The 21,424-nt window shown below is 44.9% G+C and overlaps 1 protein-coding gene across 2 annotated transcripts in view; it reads right to left on the bottom strand.

The window, feature by feature from the left end:
- Nucleotides 1-5,569, bottom strand: part of SPTLC2 (serine palmitoyltransferase long chain base subunit 2) — a 76,898-nt gene extending 71,329 nt beyond the window's left edge. The window contains exon 1 of one of the 2 annotated variants that reach the window (XM_071745878.1): nt 5,234-5,569. In XM_071745878.1, the coding sequence (XP_071601979.1) occupies nt 5,234-5,554 (321 nt within the window). In that variant the 5' untranslated portion in view covers nt 5,555-5,569. Of the gene's footprint in view, nt 1-4,688; nt 4,761-5,233 lie in introns of those variants that run through there. The other variant, XM_071745879.1, reaches the window with a different exon arrangement.
- Between the last annotated feature and the right edge of the window lie 15,855 nt (nt 5,570-21,424).

Below are 21,424 nucleotides of genomic sequence, written 5' to 3'. Positions count from 1 at the left end.
GCCAATGTTTTATGTTGCCCCCAGATAAACCAATGATAATGAAGATAAAGCTTTTTTTCCCAACAAATTGAACGCACAACATTTAAGAAAACAATGTTTGAGCTGTATGACTAAGACAGGAAAATACAAGATGACATATCAATGAAGTAGTAACAATAACAACAAAAAAAACCCAAAACAACTTACATACCTTTAAAACAATTTATTATAGCATTTAAGGCTTATCACCAGCTGGATCTGAAATGTCCATCCCAATATAATTGAAAGACTTTAACACTTTATCCAAACTGACTTTGCAGTAGTTCATAGCCAAATCTAAGAAGCCAGCCACATATTCAGTGACCATGTTTTCATGCCAGTACAGATACACAGAATCTCAACAAGTGTAACACTGGCATTGCATGTACTGATTTAACATATTGGCCTCAAATATTCATTTAGCCACATAAAATGTTATGTAGCTATTCTTTTCACAAAGGCTTATAGACTCCTAAAATTAAATCTGGTATCCTCATGCACAGGCATGCTTTTTCAGAAATAGAGCTTTGTCAATAAAAACACTTGAAGGGGATTGTAGCCAATTTTCTTCTCATTTCAGTTTTCTGTTACTGACACAATAAATGTAGTCAATCAAAAAGCCAAGTAAGAGGCAGTAAGTAATAATTTCTTTCCTCAAGTCAGATGCAAGTCTCAATGTACATGCTGCAGTATTTTACCACCCTCACAGAATTATTTTCCTTATATGTAAACAAAATTTCTCATTCTTTTGAATTACATCTACTGCCTCTCAGCCTATTGCTACACACTTCCAAATGTCGGACTCCATCTTCTATCTTCCAGCCAGGTAGTTAAGTGTTCTTCTCCTAAGGCTAAGCAAACCCAGTTCTCCCAGTTTCTTCTGATACCTCACATGCTCCATCCTCTTCTGCTTCTTGGGGCCCCTCCAATGGATTCATAGATTCACATGGCTATGTCAGCAACTTTCTGTGTCACAACTGAACAAAGTACTAAAGGTGCAGTCCCACAAATACTGAGTAATACGGAATGATCACTTCCTCCTAAGTTCATGAGATTTAGTTCTTTAGGATTTTTTTTTCAAACAGAAATATTTGCATTTAAAACTTGCACGCTGATGTGCAAAAAAGCTCACGATTTTGTATTCGAATTTGCCTTTATACCAGTGGGTAAAGCAGTTATTTAACATCTTCATCTTTTCCTAACCATCACCTGAAACAAGGGTTTCTTCACGCTGCTGCTACGATTAATTTGGTGTAACAAGAAAAGCTTCCAGCATTTGTGGCACTCATCTCTGTAAGTGTGCTCTCCCAGAGAGGTTACACTAGCCTGAATTTCAGCAAAAGCATCTACGAAATCAAGAGGAAACCACCATTCCCCTGTATCCTGCAGTAACCCAGGTTGAGCCAACAAGCAGTACAATTGCCCTCTAGAAAAGCAAAACACAACTCACAGGACCACAGAAGCTGTTTTAGCACATATACAACAAAGCTTTAAAAAAAAAAAAAACAAAAAAACCTATGCTCTCCATTTTAATAGCTTAAACAATCCAGAACTTGAAACACTTTTAAAGGAATGCAATCCCACAGCCCTCCCACTCTCTTCAACCAAACTATTCCTCATCTTCCTGAGGAAGTGGTATGAGTTTGTTTACAAAAGCATGCATGCAGTAAGCTATAGTATGGCATTTGAAGACATTCTAGAAACATCAGAGATATTAAAATATGTTTGCATCATTCCAGTCCCTAACTGACTTGGCAATAGCATTAACAACAGAAATTAAGAACATTAGTTTAGTTTGAGGTTATTTCTTCAACTTCCAGAAACATAACAGAACCATTCTAAGCAGAGAAGCTCAATTTAGGAGTCAAAAAAACCACATTACTAAAAATCTGCTCACAATAATATGTAGATTACACTAAGTTAGCAGTAAAATAAAGGCACCTTGTCCCATTAATATGTCTCAATCTCCCTGTTTAAAGCAAGAATTTTTTTTCAGACGAACTATTAGAAAACCAATAGCCATTTGCTTCAGAGCAAAGCACTGACAAAGAAATACATCCCTGTTTAAAAATGCACTGCAGAATGAAAAAGCAATTTATTGCTTTTTTTCACTCTTTATTATTCCCAAAAGTGCCTCGATAGATCCTAAGCACCACTTTTCTACTGAATTCATTTAACACTCTCCAACAGACCAGGATGTAAAAAGCAGAAACATGAAGAAGTCTCATCCATAGTTTACTCTCTGTCATAACCATGCACTCACTTCACTGTTCAGTCAGAAATAAGTTACTTTTTCCAGTATTCCACAATTTTTAGTTGCTAAACGGCTCTTCAACCTCTTTTAATTAAGGTGCTTACAGTGAGATTGTTGCAGTCACTGAATGTGAATCCCTAAACAGAGTAATTCTTAGCAGAATATAACTAATATGAACACAAGACTTCCCTAAGAAGCAAAAGAAGGAGCTGTTATTTAATAGAATAGTGGGTTATTTTTTTTCTAATATGCTGAAAATTAAATGCACTTTAAATGCTTACTTTCCTAGCCACTGAATTCATTAATCTTTAGGGTAGACAAAATCAGTTACTGCACAGTCTGAGTACACAGCAAGTTCCCCCCTCCTCTTACCAAGGGGAAGGAGTTCAGGTAATGCAACCTAATTCAAAATTAAGATGAATGATTTTACTTTCTTCTGCTCATGCTGAAGTAACAGTAAAGAGCCCAAGCTATGTTAAATGCCACTCTCTCTCTCTGTGAGATGAATTTAATTTTTTTTTTTAAGAAAAGGTAGAAATACCAGCAAAAACAAAACAAAAAAGCCCCAAAATTTACTGAGGTAGCCACAGCAGAGATGTAAGCTCCCTTTCTCATACTGTTAAAAATGGGTAAAGCTTTCCTGCACTAATAAGTCCTACAGTTGGACATGGTGATGTACTACTTTGTCTCTAAGCTCTCATCTCACAAGCTGCAGGCATTTCTAGATAAATTTCCATTAACTACAACACTTCTTTACACCAGTGGCTTTTCTTTCCCCTCACTTGACATCAATATATTAACTTATCTATATCTCTTCTTGCCTCCTCTCCCAAAGACCCTGTCACAGGCTTTCTTGCAAAAGCACTTTTTCTTCTTCCTATCTTTGCCTTTTTTTAAATTAGGTGGGAATTGCACTTCCACATGTAGGCTGCCTCCTTTTTGCTACCTGATTACTTTGCATTCCACAGATCTCTTCACTTGCAGATTCTCAAGTGTTGTGTGTGCTGTGTATGCAGTACAGCTCCATACATACACACCTATGGTAACACATGGTAAATGTTAACGTGCTTCACTTCTCCCACATAAATTCCCAGCAATCAAAATTCAAATGGCCAAAGGGCCAATCAAGTAGCCAAATCTGTGATACGCCAGTGATCAAACCTTTGGCAGCTTCTCAGCACCAATTACTGATGCTATCTGATAAAGTTGTACATGGCTTATGCCCCTGAACAGTCACTTGTTCCAGGTAAGTTCTAACATTTATATTCTCTTCTTGAAAGCTAGCAATCTAGTCCACATAAAATTATGGAGAAAAGACTGCAAAACTCCTAATTATAAATCTCTATTTGACCAGCAAGTAGATGCCATAAAGTTAAAACTTTCATACTCTTCTTGTATCCTCTGACAATGCTATTTCACTTCAGCTTTTTGTTAAAAATGCTCATTACTTCTTCAATAAGATTTCCTCACCTTTAGATACAGTATTCTTAGAAGCCTCAGACTTCCAAGACATACTTGATTTCAGTATCACACAGAAGTTACTTTTTTGAATGTGTCATAGAACAGCAAGGCTTTTAAGCTTCTTCAGTTTGACACTGATGTTTTTCCAATTCACATGCTGCATCTCCCATGTATTCTAGACACACAGATGAATAAAATCCTTGAGGAAAAAGCTTCCTTACCCTACCCTTCTGTTCTTCTGAAAGAGAAGGACATAACTGCATTTAAACTTTCTTCTTTAAAAAGCACACATGGGAAAAAAACACTCACAGAACACTCCCCATCACCACACTTGATCTTTGTGCAAAGACTTAAACCTACATTTTCACAGGCAACATAATTGGTGTTTCCAAGGCAAGACTACCAGGGCCATAGTTCCCCAAGCCAGTGCAAGCTGATACTGCTGCAAAAGGTATTGCACCTTCCTCCTCCTCCATTGGTTCACTCCCAGTACTGTTAGCCCCCCTCAAGTTGCCAGGGCAAGACTATGAGCTTAAGCAAGGTAAGTAAAAAAGGTAAGTATCCTGTGTTAAAGTTAACTCAGGAAAAATAAAGTTTCGTTTTATCCTGCATCAGTTCTGAACCTCATTTACACCATGACCAAACGAGCCTGTGCTGGAAACAACAGAATGGCCAGCACAGGAGTGAAAACAAGGAGAAACAGGAGGGATGACAAGCTGCTTTTCTCGAGCAGCTTTAGGTGTCCGAGGAAACACAGCCTATTCCATACTGTCTGGGACTGCCTTCATGAGAACATTAAGCACCTTACACTGTAACACAACAGTTTAGTGTTTGGCAGCGAAATAATTAAGTCTGAATGCACGGACACAGACTCTAATAACAGGCTGTTAATACAGCTAGTTGGGAAAAAGCCCCTACTCAAGGCTACTCGTACCCGCAGCCCTCTGAGCCACACCTGTACCAACATCACGGGCGCGAAGAGCTGCTAAAATCTTCTCCTTTAACTCACAGACGTACTGTATTATAGCGAAGTTTAACTTTAAAGCAGTGCTGCTCACCAAAGCCTTGCAGGGAGGGCACAGCAATGACCCGAGGGACAGCCATTCCCAACCTGGCCCCCAGGCGCAGCCCTCGAGGCGGGCCCGGGACCGAGGCGCTGCCCGCCGTCTCCAAGGGGCGGCCGGGGGGCAATAACCCGACCCGCGCCTTCCAGCCAAATTCGGCCCAACTCCCTACGAGCCACAGCTCGGTGGCTTCCCGTGGCCCTCCCGTTGCTGTTGCGGCGTGCGGAGCGGCTGCAGGGTCCCCCGGTTCCCCAGCCCACCCGGGGGGCACTGGCCCCTGGCACTAAGGGACGAAGTGAAGCGGCAGCGCGGACGGCCCCGGGCGGTCCCACAAGTCCTGTCTGCCCCCAGAGTCGCCGAGACGGGAGACCCCCACCCCCACCCCAGCCCCGCTGCCGGCCCCGCCCGCGCGACGGACGGCGCCCGCCGCACACACCTGGGTGTCGGGCGCGGGCAGGCCGCGCACGTAGCCGTTGCGGAGCGAGCAGTGAGCCGCGCCGCTGCAGCCGTTGGCGCGGGGCTGGGCATCCAGCGCCGTCGCAGCCCGATCGGGCCGCTCCATCCCGCCGGCTCCGCTCCGCCGCGCCCGCTCCGCCGCCCCCGCCCGGCCGCCCCGCACCGGAAGCGCGACTCGCGGCTTCCCCCAATCGCCGGCGGAAACGTCACGTTCGGGGACGGGCTCCGCGATGACGCAACAGCGCGCGTGCAAGTCTGGCGGCAGAGGCCGGGGAGAGGAGGCCCAATGAGCGCCCCTCATGCCAACCAGGTAGGAGGGGAGCGAGGGGAAGGAAGGAGCCTGCCCAATCGCAAAGCAGGAGGTTCGGTGGGAGGTGGAGCCAGGAGGTGAAAGTTGTCCAATCGCGAGGCAGAGATGGAACCGGGAACGGAGCGAAGGAGATGAGATAGCCAATCACCGCGCGAGGCGGCGGGAGAGGCACGGGCGGATGGCGGCTTCGTCCAATGAGAGGAGGAAGGAGCAGGGCGGTCTCTGAGGCGGCAGCCAATGGGCGGGCACGGGGACGAGCTCGCGGGGCAGGGTGCGAGGGCGAAGCGCGCGAGGCAGCCCAACGGTTGCTGCGCGGGAGGGGCTCGGCCCACGGGGGCTGCGCTGCGGGGCCATGGGCGCGCCCGACCGGGGCCCGGCTGGGGGGGGTGCGGAGGTGCCGGGCTTGTGAGGCTGCCCCGCCTTTCGGGAGTTGTCTGAACGTTTTCACCGACAGGAAGCGCCGTGGAGTGTGCGGGCTTCTGCTACTTCCGTTACCGCCGGCGGCCCAACCCTCTTGGCACCTCTGTCGCTGGAACAGAGAGAGGGCCGGGCTGGGATGGAGTCCCTCGCCTGCCCTTGCCGCTCTGTATCGAGGGAACCGACGATAAAGCAGTTCCTTTGACACGCGGGGGATGCCCCAGGGGGCGCAGGCCTGGGGCCGTGTGACACATTAGAGTGACCCATTGCAAGTCTGACAGGAGAAGCCCTGAGCAAAACTCCAAATGGCTTTTTTAAGGAGGTCGTGCCCTTTCCTGCCTAGGATCTACTTGGGCGAGGTGTATCTTGGCTCTAGTCCACCTGACTAATGAAGGACCCGATAGGAAACCCTGCAGGCAAGCTTCAGGCAAAGCTTAGTAAATAGGATTTAAATTTGGGCTTAAAGATAGGAGTATGCCTGGCTGCTTTGCTGAGCTAGTATCCCTGACAGCTAAAGCTGCCAGTCCTTTAACTGTCTGCAGCTGTGTTTAAAAATCATCATGCATTTGCCTACGAATTTTAGTATTTTCTGTCAGTGTTTTGAAATAAATTCGAAGATGCGGCAAAAGCTCTCTTAATTCAAATATGAGGTTAACTAACACTGTTTAGTTTATGGGTAGGTATTACCAACCTTAGTGGAGTTTGTGTAACCAAACATACAGACAACACCAGAGAAAAGGTGCCCTGCAAACCACAAAACACCTGTATTTGTGTGCTATTATACAATTTGTGCATTTTGGTGAGCGAGTGGGGAGGGGAAGGCATCCCCTTCTGAGTTGCCTGAGTGTTAGTTGGTAGAGAGGAAACAGCATTACATGTTTAATCATGTGCTGAGGAGCTGAGAGTTTGACCTTTGATTTCTCCAGTGTAATTGAGAGGGAAGGGCTGTTGTGTTTCTAAGAATGTAACTTGAAACAATGAGTCCAAGTCTCAGTTAACACAGTGGGAAGTTAACAGGTTTAAGCAGATGGATTGAAAGAATGGTCTCATCCTTTTCTTTCTCATTTGCTACTATTGATAGTTATTTCTCTGTATTATAGTCATATGTCAGAACCTCTGTCATGTATCTCATTGCAAATTCAACAGGAACAGGAAGCTCTTAATCAAAGTGAACTGGCTTCTGTGAAAGGCAGTAATTTTTCTTCCCTGAAGAAGACCTGGGAGAGCTTCACAGTGTGATTTCATCTTGTTTGTTGGCAGCAGTGTGTGTTCAATGCACTTCTTATCTCTGTTGCCTTTGGAGGAGAGAGTTTTTTGTAACAAGGGGTACAAACACAGACTCAGGAATAACATGCAGGCTTAGTGTGAGACTTTGTTGCTTTTCTTGCTGTCTGAGGTCACTCCCATATTTTGACTGACACTAAAGCAGGTACGGACTTGCCTGAGAAGCACTCTTTCTTCATCTGGTTTCGGTGTGCTGTGTGACAGAGGCATAAGCTAGGATGGGCTGGGCTACATCCTCTGATGTTGCTGGACAGGAGCATGGGAGAGAATGGTATTGCTAGGAAGGACCTGCAGTCACGACAACTCACACTCCTGGTCAGCATGCAGGAGCTTGTGCCAGTGGACTTGCTTCAGAGAAGGTGCAGTTAGGAGTGCTAGATTGGAAGAGACACAGGGACCCCCCTTGCTGCTAAGATTTTTCTGGCTAAGGAGGAGGAGAGGACCTCTGCTGCCATAGTTCACTACTGACGTTTTCCTCCTGTTTCCTCTCCCTCTGAACAGAATGGGTTGAACTTTACTAACGAATTTGGGCTGCAAGGTACACATGGACCACCAACCTACAATCACAGGGGTTGTGGGCCAGCACCCTCCCCTCCCTGCCCACCTGCACAGAGGAGTTTTGTCTGCTAATGCCTTATTTCTAGAGAGAATAAGCTGCTTCACATGTAGGCACTGGATCTCACTGCCATGTCACCTGTTTATTTAGAGCCCAAACCCGTTCCCCATGTAGCTGCCATCAGAGTGGTTACTTCCTCTATCCAAACCAAACTAGCACAAATCCTTACAGAGCAACAGTTTCAGATTTGGTTTGGGAGACAGAGGAAGAAAAAACATTAAAGGAGCCACCCGGTAACTCATGGAGGGCCAGGCAGCTGCTGCAGTGCTCCCCTGCACATGGGACCTCATTGTGTTGCCAGGACTCACCCTGCCCTTAGTGCGGGCCCAGTATCACCTGGTGGGGCATCTGTCCCCTTCTGGTACAGAACAGGGAGCAGGGAAGGCCATGCTCACCCTGGGGCTGCAGTGACAGAACAGTTCAAGATATCTGTGAAGACAAGTCCCAGCATGGCATTGCTACCCCAGGGCACAGCTGCTGCCACCAGGAGCACTAAGAACATCCCACAGCGTTCCTAGAGTCACACCAGATACTGGGAAGCTCAGATACTGTTCCCTGTGACACGAGACATTCATGGACACAGATGGCTGCAGCTTGTGCCTCTCAACTACGCAGCTGCAAAAAAGAGAAGACATTCAGAACAGCAAATTCCAGTTCTAAGTTTCCTTTTAGGTCCCAAGGATACTATTCCTATGAGATGGCAGAGCAAACAGCGTTACTCAGCCAACTGAATTAAGCAAAGGACTGTATCAAAAATATTAATTAATCACAAGGAAGAGTGGATGATAAGTAACAAGTTAGACCGGCAGGGACTGCTGCATAGTGCGCTCATATCAACAGAGATCTTATATCGCTGACATGAGTCAATGGGTACTGCTTCTAACCATCTGTGTGTCTGAGGAGCACGATTACTGTTGTGAAGTTTGGAGACAGCAGAAGGGCAAATTCAGGAAGGAACAATTGAGTAACCACTGGGACAGAGAAGCGTAACAGAAAAAACTTCTCTAACACCCTGAACATGGAGAGAACAAGAACTTTCTGAACTGATAAGAGATAATCAGAACTCATCATTGAGATGTGACCAAAGGGAAGAATTTCCTTTTAGAAAGGAGACAGTTGATAACCAAGACAAAATTGGATATGTAAATGGTGCCAGCTACATAGAGAGTCTTGATGGAAGGTCATAAGGCAGTTGCAGTCAGAAATAGTCCTAAGCCTTTGACTTTTGTATTTGCAATGCAGAGACACAATAAGCAGTGGCTCAGCCATTGCTTTCAAGGCAGCTAACAGCAGACAGGCTGTTCCAAGAGGGAGCAATCTATGTTCTTCAGCTGTCTTTCCTCTTCATCTTCTGTCTCCAGGTAGAGGCTGAAATCCAAAATGAGTGCTGAAGGTGTGGTTGAAAAGGCTGAAGTTTGGGCAGATGGGTGCAGTGCTGTGAGGTGAGTACTGATTATGTTTCCTGGTTTTGTTTCACAATTACAGCAACCTAGCACTGAAACTGGAGGGACTGTGCTGGGAAGTTACTCCAGGGGAGCAGTGAACCTTGGTTTTTAGCTTGTGTCTGAATGGCAGAATGTCTGTCCGAAACATAGGGAAAAATTGGAATTGAAGAAGTACAGAAAGCAATCTGGGAACTTCATACCCCTGAAGAAAGCAGATAGCTATGAGGGTGCCCCAGGAGAATTTGTCAAGCCCTTCCATGGTTTAGGCCCAGCCTAAACAAAGGACCATGCAGCCCTTTACTCCCCCTCCCTCATTTTGGGATAGTGAGAAGGAAATCCACCTAAAACATCATGGATTGAGACAAGGACTAGGAGAATTTCACTTACCAATTATGGATATGGGCAAACCAGACTCAACTTGGAGAAAAAAAATCAATTTATATATTTATATATAAATTTATATATATATATACATATAGAATGATTTATATATCATTAATCCAATCAAAACATGGCAGAAATTAAACAACAGCCATAGTTTAAATAGCTCACCCCATCCTTCCCTTCTTCCTGGGCCCAGATTTGTTCCTGGTATCTCTACCTCCTCCCCCAGCAGCACAGGGGGACAGGGAGTGGGGTTTATGATCTGTTTGTCACACACTACTTTCTGCCACTCCTTTCTCCTTAGGAAGATGGATTCCTTGCAGTCTTCCCCTACTCCAACATGGGGTCCTTCCCCCAGGAGAGAGTCCTTCAGGACCCCTCCCATGTGAGTCCTTCCTGCAAGGTGCAGTCCCTCAGGAGCAAGCTGCTCCAGCTCAGGCTGCCCACAGAGTCACAGCCTGCTTCAGAAACAGTCACCTCCCCTGGCATGGAGTCCTCCACAGCTGCAGGCCCACTTCTGCTCCACTCTTTTTCCTCCACATCTGCCCCACACGGGCTGCTCCACCCTGCTCCTCCATTGGCTGCAGGGGGACAGCCTGCTGTCTCACCACAGATTGCAGGGGAACCTCTGCTCAAGCACCTTCTTCCTCTTCTACACCAACGCTAGTGTCTCTTCTCTGGCATTTCCTTCTCCTCTGGTATTGCTGTCTCCTCCTCCTCTCTCCTGCTCTGAGGTCTTATAGCCTCTTGTTTCCCTTTCTTGAATGTGTTAATTGCAGAGGCACATTCATTGTCACTGATGGGCTCAACATTTGCCAGAGATAGGGTCAGACTTTTTGGAACTGGTGGGGCTTGCAGCAGCTTCTCATAGAAGCCGCCCTTGGCGCCCTCAGAACAAGCCTCTAGCTGAACTTCCTGGAAAGCTGAAGAGGTCTTGACCTAGCTCATAAGAGGGAGCAATGCTTGGAAGGTTGGCTAGCTTGGTGTAGGAATGACCATCATTTGTCTTCAGCATAGCTTGGTAAGTAGGTACGCTGTGACTGCCCATGGAAGGTTGCTTACTTCTGGGAAGGGGAGGTAGGTACATGTTATCTAAAACCGTGGAGTTGGTTGGTTGGTTTAAATTAAGTGAAGCTGAGAACAGTGTTTCTGCTCCAGAAGAGACCCTCCCTGCCCTTAACACCCCCTGCTGTGAACGCTATGGTTGTAGGCTCACCACAACTTCTGTTTCATGGTACAGAGAATTATATTATTCTGGAAATAACCTCTAAGGCTACAAAGGCTATACAATCATAAAAATACTGTTCAGAGTATTAGCCTCTTTTGTTTGTTTGTTTGTTTGTTTTGCTGGGGTTTTTTTGCAATGAAACTTTGAGCTTATATCTGGGCATTGATTTGGACCAGACCTTGTAAATGTGATGAACTGTTTGCTGCTCTTTGTGTTTGCCTGAAGAAGCCAGCCAGGCTTGCCTACAACGTTTTTGTGGTAAAAAGGGAAAGGAGTCAGGACAGTAGGTATGTGACTGGTGATGCAAGAAACCCGAGAGGTAAAGCCAGGGACTGAAAGATGTGTATTAGCATGGGTTTTATGAGCCACAAGAAAACAGAGATGTAAGAGAGGGTGGGATGATATGTGTAGGATCAGAGTGCTGGCCAGCAGAACAGGACATGGGAGAGAATCCATTATGGCAGAGGGATTAACAACAGACTAACTTAAGCCCCTGCAGTTGTTACTCCTTTTGATACATGCAGCTAGCCAGAAGTTTAATCCTTCAGTTAGGAGAGAAGTAGATTACTGTATGTAACTTTTTATTTTATGGTTGTAAAATACATATGAGGTTATGTTTCCAGTGGTGTGAGGAAATCAAGCAGGACAGTGTTTCCTTGCTCCTGGCTCCAGCATTTTTTCAATCAGTACCATAGAGCTGTTTTTCTCTAGGTTTCATCCAGGGTTGACAACCAAGATTGTCCTAACCTTGTTTGGAGCCTTCTTCTGTATGCTTTATCTGCTTTTCCTCATAGTTCCTGTCCCCAAAACTCCTGTGCAAAGCAGTACTCAGAAAGTTGTGTCCCTGTCTATTGGCACAGGTAAAATTTCTGGACATTAGCCTCTCCTTTAGGTAGTGACTTGTGCAGTGTTTTGGAAGGGAGATTACTGTTTCTCTGCAATGGAGCTAGGCTTCAGTCCAGGAGTAACATCTACTCACTTTCACCATTTCATCCAGCCCATGGCAACACCTATTTTTTTCTGAAGCATGAATTTTGGATCTTTCTTTGTGCTACTATAGTGGAAGCAGTGGTGATACGTCTTCTCAGGCCACTTAATGGCACTGTGAGACTGACATAGGCTTTAGGTCCAGGAGCCCTTTTATTTGCCACTGAGAGAAGCTGATATAGGTTAAAAGTTTCCTGGCAAAAATGTTGAGTTTGGTCCTACCATGCAATTCACCATGTATCCATGTCAGATATGGAGTTTAGTAGAGCAGAAGAGGCAGGTTTGTGAATGAATGGCTGAGACAAAATAGTTTTATCACTCTTGGCTTATGTTGGCTTTTGTAAATGTAAATATGGTCTGGCAGAGTTTGTAGTCAACATACAGGAGCATTGGCAAAATGGAGGCACATTCTGTGCATATTTACTTGGACAGCAGTGGTTGGAAGCCAGGTAATCTCAGTAGCTTCTGATCTTTCATTTGGTTCTTGTGATATGTTGATTATCACCTGTACTGCTTCAGATTTCATGTCCATCCTCCATGGACATTCATTGTCACTCAAGCCTATTGCCAGTCAGAGGAGAAGCAGCATAGTAGAAACTTTCTTTAGGCCTCAGTTTCAGTTACTTTTTGCATTTAGCAGGTCCCTATATCCAGGGATCCCTAGTGCATTCATTAGTAGCCCCTCCAGCTCAAATATATTGAGGACTTGGCTTTGCATAGTTGATCTGACAGGGCTCCTATTTAATGACTTACTAATTTGTCTCCCTATCTCTAGCAGTGAAGAAAGTCCCGTGGCTGTAACCTATGACCAGAGACTCAGCCTTTTCTGCAACCCATGTTGGGTCCTATTGAGTCAATAAGTTCATTTTGCCTGTCTTGCTTTCTTAGTCCTTAAAATGAGAGTAGGGAGATCATTACCCTCCCTTTCACAGAATCAGCCAGGTTGGAAAGGGCCTCTGAGATCAAGTCCAACCCTTAATCCACTACCACTGTGGTTACCAGACCATGGCACTGAGTGCCACATCAGTCTTTTTTTAAAAGCCCCCAGGGATGGAGAATCCACCACCTCTCTGGGCAGCCCATTCCAGTGTCTGATCACCCTCTCTGTAAATAATTTTCTTCCTAAACTTCCCCTGACAGAGCTTAAGACCATTGCCCTCTTGTCTTACTGGTAGCTACTTGGGAGAAGAGACTGACATCATCCACCCCCTCCCCATTCAGGATGATGTGCAAGGCTGCATCTGTTGGGTATAAGCAAAGCCCTAATTTACATGTAAAAGCATCTGATATTGCTGTAGCAGCAGAGTTGTACCAGTGAAGCTCTCCTTGTGAGCAGGCAGCTTATGTCAGCAGAAAAGGGCTCTTTTTTGAGCAGAACTTTTCTAAGCACTATCAGCAAAAACATTGAATACCAATATAACTACATCCCCATTAGGACTCAGAACACCATGGTATTTTAATTCCTAAATTCTTTTTAGGTGCTTAAATACTTTTGAGGATCTTGGCCTACGGAAGGGTCACTATGGAAGTGATCCCCAAACCCCCCTCCCAGTCAGTACTCGGATGAACAGGTTCAGAGCCAATGGGGTGATGGGGGCACAGTAAGAGCTGAGCTACCTGAAGCTCAGCCCAGAGAAAAAGATCAGTACAGAAAAACAGAAAGGAGCTGCCTCTCCTTTTGGCAAGAATATTATTATTTGGACAGAAGAGAACGAGGCTTTGCCATACAGTACAATAGGGAGAAATTGAAAAGAATTCTTAAGTACCCATAGTAGTAGTTAAAAACTTTCCCTTCAAAATCAAAGTAAAATCCATGCTCAACTTGAGGAAACGAATCTTGTTAGAGACCGTGCCCTACCCTAGGCAAAACCTACCCTGACTTGGTCTTCCACCAGAAAGACAGTGTGATGCTGCAGGTAGGACACGTACTGAGCGCTCGAGTTGTCTTTACCGCTCACAGCACTCACAGTTTGTGCTGATCAGCATCAGCCAGCAGGGCAGCAAGACTGGCTGTGTGCTTGCCTCCCAAGTGCAGGGGAGAGACATCTGTGCCTGACAAATGTATGAGACAACTATAGAAAATGTCAATATTCACAGGAAAATCCCATTGCCAGTAAAGAAGCTTCAAGCCTGAGTGGCTGCTGTGTCGGCCATGGCCATAAGAGGGAAGTGTCTGCTCAGGCATTAGATGTTCCTCCAGGCTGGAGCAACCAACGCTGGGTTTCCTGTGGGTGCTGCAGGGACCATGGACTCTGCCTGGGTCTCACCTCCTGTGCAGGGCTAAATCACAACTTGTGCCACCGGAGGCACCTGAGCTCAGCCACAGCCACATGTGCATGTAGTGATTATGGGATTGGGGAGAGAGGGGAGCAGGGATGGGAAGGTTAATTGCCATGAGCAGGTGCCTGTCACTTCCTGGAGATAGGGAAGGGTATGATGTGCAACCCTGATGAGTCCTGGGAGAACTGAGATTGCCTTGTTGAGAGATGCTGGGCATCCAGGTGGAGAAATCTCATTTCAGGTTTATTCTCACACCTGTACATCAGATCATTGTTTGGATTAGCTGGATCATATTCACATTAGGACATTCAGGCTTGAGGATGGCCATGTTGAGGTGCTTTTAGAAGGGGTAGAGTATCTCAAGAAAAAGAGAGCTGAAGTGAAGCAGGGTGAGCTTGAAAGGTTCACAAAGGAGAGGGTGGGTCCAAAAGGATATGGGTAGGTATTGGCCAGCTCTCTGTGTTGCCTGAAGCACTTCTCAGGTCATTTGTAGGCCACACTGATAGAGCATGTGAGCTATACAGCAGTAACAAGTGGGACTTTGTTGTTAGCAACCTTGCTAGACTCAGGTGACTGTCACCCTCATAATTTAACTTTCCAGTATCTGAAGGGGGCCTACAAGAAAGATGGGGTAGGGCTTTTTATATGTGTGTGTAGTGAGAGGACAAAGGGAAACGATTGCAAACTTGAAGAGGAGAGATTTAGGTTAGACATTAGGAAGAAAATCTTTAATTTGAGGGTGGTGACAGACTGGAATGGATTGCTCAAGGAAGTTGTGGCTGCCCCCTCCATGAAAGTGTTCAAGGCCGGGCTGGAATGGGGCTTTGAGCAAGCTGGTCTAGTAGGAGGTGTCCCTACCATGCAGGGGGGATGGAACTAGATGATCTTTAAGGTCCCTTCCAACCAAAGCCATTCTATGATATGGGCCATCCCTGTCTGCCTTTGCTAAATGCTTGTTAAAACTCACCACAGCACAAGGAAGAAAAGTTGAATGTCTGGTGGTGTAAGTGGGAGCTGAGTTTCATCTTCTGATATGGGGCGAGACCTGGCTGGTGGGTAGCAGATGAGTTAGGACTTAGCTCAGAAGCATCTACTGTGCTTCTGCTTTGCTATAAAATCAATCACTGCTGTTCTGGACTTCTGTTTCCCTGATATCAGCAGGGAACTGAGCAGGGACCCACAGGGTGCTTTGAAGTGAAAAGGAACTGAGACTGATTTTTCTATAATTACGTCCAAGAAATGTGAGCAGCAGGGTCCAGATAGGATCACCAAATAACAAGACCACCAGCTTCCTATGAATTGGCACTACAGAGAGGCCATCTTCTCCTTATAGATCTTCTCAGGTACATTTTTTTCATCAGCAGCAGAAACAGAGGAAAATGAATGAAGCAGAGTTGAATTTATTCCTTGTTCATGACACAGCATAAACCCAAAATGCATCCAGGAATAAACGGTACAAGAGCTGTAGGCAAGTGTTGTGGCAAGGCTGGAGGAGGAAGGACGGGTGTGTCTTTTGGCTGCTGGCTGAGCATGCATTGATCTTCTGTTTCTGAAGAATATTATGCCTGTGCAGCAGAGATCTGTGTAGGAGGTAGGAGCCTAAGCCTGGCTAGTTATCCTATCCAGAGGCATAGGTGATGGGTGGGAGAGAGATGAGGGAATGTGTGTTGCTCAGCATATACACCATGTGTAGCATGTATGGGGACGTAGTGTGTGGGAAGGCTGCAGGCAGGGGTTGCTGTGCACGTCGATACATGGGCAGCATGCTGCCTGTGCTGTGTGCAGAGCAGATGTGCTGGGAATGACTGCATATAATGACACAAGAGGTTATTTTGCAGTTAAATGAGGCAAAGAATTACCATGGTGACCAAAATCTCCTCTCCCTCCCAGATGCCAGGCTCCTGGGCACTAATATTTGTTTGTTGTTCTAGAAACCCCTAACTCAAATCTTCCTCTTTTGAGAACGCATGGGGAGCATGCTGCCTGCCCCCTGTTCATATTGGGAGAGGGGTAGTCACTGAGATATGGGGGTGGTTTCTGCACACACCATCTTTCAGCAGAAAAGGGCCCCTTGTCTGGGTACCTCCTACACTGGTGGCTCTGAAGTACAAGGACAAAAGGGTGATGGATTGAAATTAGTATGGTACATTATGGTTTTGCACTCCATGTCCACACAGTGCCCTCAGAAGCAGTGAAGTTTGAGCCAGTTGCCAATTCTTAGACACCTACTGTGCATCAGCAGAGAGCTGCCTGTTGGAGGACCTTAGAGCACATAGAGTATGTTTTCTGTTCTTAACTCAGTTGGATCAGACCATGTCTTGTGATACAACTCCTAGCAAAGAAAGTACAGATGAATTTTATAGGTACCACAGGAACTAAGATGTGTTCTTCAGAGATCTTATTCCTTTCAACCTCAGAGACCTTACTCCTTTTGTCTTTAGAGACCATATTTCTGTCATCAACTCTCAAGGTTTAGTGCTCAATGGTCTGTGAGGCCATATAAATCCTATCTCTCCAGTGCTCTCAGTTAAAGGTTTGGGGAGATGGTTGCTTTATGGTCTGTGGGGAAAACTTGGAGGAGGAAGGCTTTGTGGCCTAAAATGTTTGGAAATGCTTTGTCTGGGGAGGAACACTGATGCATCCTGCAGAGACCCATAAAGAAAAGCTAGAAAGAACAAACCAAGTATTTGGCCACACTCATCCTTTATGCTGAAGTGTCACAGGAGATGAAAGAATTACTGTAGACCAGCAGGTAGATCATCATATCACTTCTGCAGCACTGGAACATTGCAGACAGGCAAAACACAGCTCAAGACACAGGTCCAGTGCTTCTCACTGATGTGCCCATTGTAGAATCCCCTCTTACCTTTAAGATTTTTTGTTTAAAGCACAGAAAAGCATGCTAGACACTGACAAACAGTTACTGTCATCTTTCAGAAGACTGGCAAAAGAACAAATATCTGCACTTCAGTGGAGATGAAACAATCTCTCCACATAGCAGAGACTTGCTAATTTTGTGTGGTCATGAGGTCTCACTGGAAAGATATTTTTAAATGAAAAAGTAAGGAAATTATGCAAAATAGATCCAAGCATATTCCAGGAGACAGTTAAATTTTTCATAGTGAAAACTGGTAATAGATCAGTCTGTGTGTTATGAACATCTCATCACAAAAATACATCATGGGAGGCTTCTGCTATCTATTCTTGGCTGAGCACTGACCTTGGCTATTAGATCTCAATTAAGCAAGTATGTGACTAATGTTTCCCTCTCTCCCACTTTACTGCTGCAGACAGTAATATTCTATGAATCAAACACTGAGTACCTGCAAACTTACTCTCCAGATGGGACCCATAGTTTCTCAGTGGATTCCATGTCACCTGAAAAAACATTTCTCGTGTGAATTCCAAGGAAAGGACTTATCTGTGGAGCCAGGGTTTGCAGCCTTCAGCATTGAGCAGCCTGTGCTGTTCCAGAATAGTATGCAGTGATGCTTGCAGCTACAGGGGAGGTGTGATTAGGCCACAGGGATCAGAAGGAGCATGCCATATCTTCACTTCTTTATGCTTGCTCACCTGGGATCCTTCTTTCCTTTAATTTATCCCTTATCATTTTGTCCTAGGAGAAGGAAAGAAGTGCTAGTGGATTAGACAAGAGTAGTAGTAGCCTTGCCTTATTGCGTAAGATCCCTTGTGCAAGCCGGGAGATGTCTGCAGACTGATTCCACTTTCAGCCCAGATAAAAGCTGAAGGATTAAGTCAGTGTGCCAAACTCAGATCTCCCCAGAAATTCAATCACAGCACTAGTCTAGGAAGGGCTTGGAGGAGATCATATCCCTACACTCATATTTGACATCCAGCAGCAGCTGTCAATGGCAGGAGCAGCCACAGAAGCAGTTGTTGGAGAGGTGTTCTTCCACTGTTGACAAGTGAGGACAGGACATTAGGAGAGGATGAAGAGTTCTATCTGCCAGCTCATTACATATGCTGCTTACAGTTGGGATTCAGGCAGGGAACAGGGGACATGGCAGCATCTGAGTTACAAAGATGGAGGAAGTAGAAGGGAAAGGACAGATTATTGTCTTATTATTGTGTTATTTGTTCTAGCACTGCTTGGAGGCAAGAGGGGGGTTGGGAATGGATTGTGGACAAAGACACACTCTCTCCTATAAACTGCCTGTACAGTGGGGAGCAAAATGATGCCACTTTGTAACTAGCATTGAGACAAGGATATGATGGGACAATGCCAGAGTGAAGAACAGAAAATTGGTCTACATAGTGGAATAAAACTGTTGCTTTAAAAGGACCTGTGGCATGTTTTCAGCTGTCTGGGCTGAAGGAGGGGCTTATTTGTATGCTGCATTCCAGCTGCAGATGATTTGCAGTAGTGTGGCTAAAATCTGTCATGGACAGATGACATAGACACTTGGCAATCAGCTCTTCTGCAAAGTAGGGTTTCATCACAGCAATGAGAACAAGCTGACAAACCCAAACTAGTCATTACAAGATTGGTGCTGTTCTCTGACACTCTTTCCGGGTGCTGGCTGTGTTTGACAAAAGGTCAGACTAACATCTGAGTTTAATCTTAAAGGAATGCTGTCTGAAAAGATAAGGGGGAAAAGCCAGTGTATATGAAAGGGTGCTGACTGGAGGTGGCAGAAAGCTCTACCTAAGCTTGTTTTCAGCTACTGGGACAAGGTAAGACAGTGCCAGATCAGTTCTCTCTGTTCAGGAAAAGATGGGACATGCTGTGCAACAGCTGGGAGTGAGAAAGGTATTAGGTCTTGGTGCTTGTCCCATATTCAGAATATGTTTGTTCCCTTTTCTCTCCCTGCCTTGGCTGTGAGTAGTGACACTTTTTCTTGTCCTTGGAAGAAACTATTTCCAAACACTTCTTTTGTTACCACTACTGCTAAAAATTTCTTGGTGCTACACTCTGGTTTGATTTTGTTCAGCTCCCATGATTCCTAGTTCCACGATCTCAAGATTTGCCCCTTTATGAACCAGTGAGTCTTTCAAAAATTTAAATTCTGTTTGAAAACAAAGCTAACTCTGAACCTTTGGCAACAACCAACACCACTGCCTGGACTGATTGTTTTTAAGCAAGAACTGCTTTGAAAGATGAGTCTCCTTTCCAGGCTGTGTGCTCTCCTTTGGCTCCTCCATCACTTCAAAATCAATTAGCTGTCTCTGATTGCCCCCCTTCTCTCCAGACCCTGCTCTTTGCTACCTCATTTTGGTTTTAATTTGCCACAGCAAAATTGCAGTCATTTCTCCCCCATCCTAATTAGGAAACCTATCCATTAAGGAGAAAGAAAACAAAAACAAAACTTTCTTATCTAAGCCCTCATTGCAGAACAGAGACAGAAATGATTGGTGAAATGGTCACTTCTAGAAAGCCAAGGCCTTTATTGATTATTCTGGCCTTCCTCAGTAAATACAGAAAGAGTTTTAAATTCACCTACAAGGAGGCTAAAAGCTAATGGAAAGTGCTCACTTCCCAACATCAGAGAATAAAAAGGCAGTATGTCTTCTATGTTGACTCCCTTTTTTCTCCTATATACAGTTTCAAAAAGAATATTTGGAGAATGTTTCATTGTTCCTTACAGAATCTCCTAGGTTGGAAAAGACCTTTAAGATCAAGTACAACCATAAACCTATCACAGCCAAGCCCACCATTAAACCATGTCCTTAAGTACCACATCTACACATAATAGTGAGTGCCACCTCACCTTACTTCTATTTCAGTTTCCCTACATTTTTGTATGTCTGCCTTGCCTCTGACCTTCCAGGGGGTAATGGTCATGACCTACCCTTTGGAAGAGTTTTGAGCTCATGAAACAAAGTAGAATAGCTGTACTGTGGGCAAGTGGCCTCCTTCAGCTCAGCCAGCAGCACTGAGCACTTGAGTTAAAGAAATAAGCATCGAGTGATGAGTAAAGGAGGGCACAACCTCGGTGCTACAGCGTGATTACAGACACAAAAAAGGGAAATGCTACAAAGAGAAGCTCAGGGGAGAGTCCACTATGCATGGAGATTTTCAACAGTACCATAGAAAAAGGTCAGACAGAATAGTTCCTACTGACTTGGGAAAAATTAGATGGGAATTGCCTCCATGAGGTTAAAACATTCACTGTCCAGAGGAATAAACATCTCCATTGTTCTGCAGAGAAGGAAAGCTATGGCTGACTTTTCCAGACTTTCTCTCCTCCCTCCTTCTACCCCAGAACAGTGCTACTTCTGTTTTATTGTGATGTAGATGGAAGGAAAAAATATTTCATTTAGGAGATACTCTAAAACCCAACCTAAGATCCCATGGATTTAAGTGGATCTAGTGGGTTAGGAAGTATGCCTCCAGCAAGTTATTTTTCTGGATCATTAATTTCTGCAGTCCATGTATGTCTCTTAATTTTTTGAGGTAACTTGTTCAGATCCAGGAAAGTTTTATGATTTCATCAGAGATAATGTATGCTTAGACCTTACTTACATAGCTCTATTAATTTTGTATCCCGTTAAGTGGGAGACAACATTGTCACCAACAAGTCTCTTCTCCATGTTAAAGCTATCCTACTTCAGGTGTGATGCAGAGAATGAAAATGACTTAGTGGGTAGATCCAAGTTCTTGTAAGCATTCCATAAGTTCTAAGCTGGCTTTAACCTACACTTACAGCCATGGCAGTGATGCACTGTGCTGATACCTGGGTATTCCCTAGCTACCAGCTTCTCCTGACCTACTAGCTCAGCTGACACCTGGCATAAATAGAGCTTAGGTGACTGTCTGACTATATGTAGAAATATCTGATATGGAGCAGTGAGGAAAAAATGTAAAAAAGCTCTCAGAGGGAAAATACCCAAGATGAGAATCATTCCAGCAGCAGGCTCAGCTCTAGGGACTGCTTTGGCCGTAAGTTACTACTTGCTTGGCATATGGAGGGCACACAGTGAATCTGTTTGGGCCCTAGCCAGCAGTCCAGTTTGTAACACTGAACTTCTCTAGCTCAGTACTCTCAAGAGGACTGAAAATCATAGTTGGTACAAGCAGTTTCCTCTTCTGCTGCCAGGATTCATCCCATTGTGCTTTGATTCCGACTTAAGTTGAGATTTTGTTTTCCCTGTACTCGATCATGAAAAAAAAATTAATCAGTAATTGTTTAAACTCTGTTGGACAATTACCCTCATCTATAGATCACATAATGAACAGAGTACATGTGGTAAACAACATG

This window comes from Heliangelus exortis, chromosome 5 (genome assembly GCF_036169615.1).
Source record: "Heliangelus exortis chromosome 5, bHelExo1.hap1, whole genome shotgun sequence".
In the NCBI taxonomy this organism is placed as follows: Eukaryota; Metazoa; Chordata; class Aves; order Apodiformes; family Trochilidae; genus Heliangelus; species Heliangelus exortis.
The sequence above is the reverse complement of the archived record's forward strand: the minus strand, read 5'-3'. Positions and strand labels throughout refer to the sequence as shown.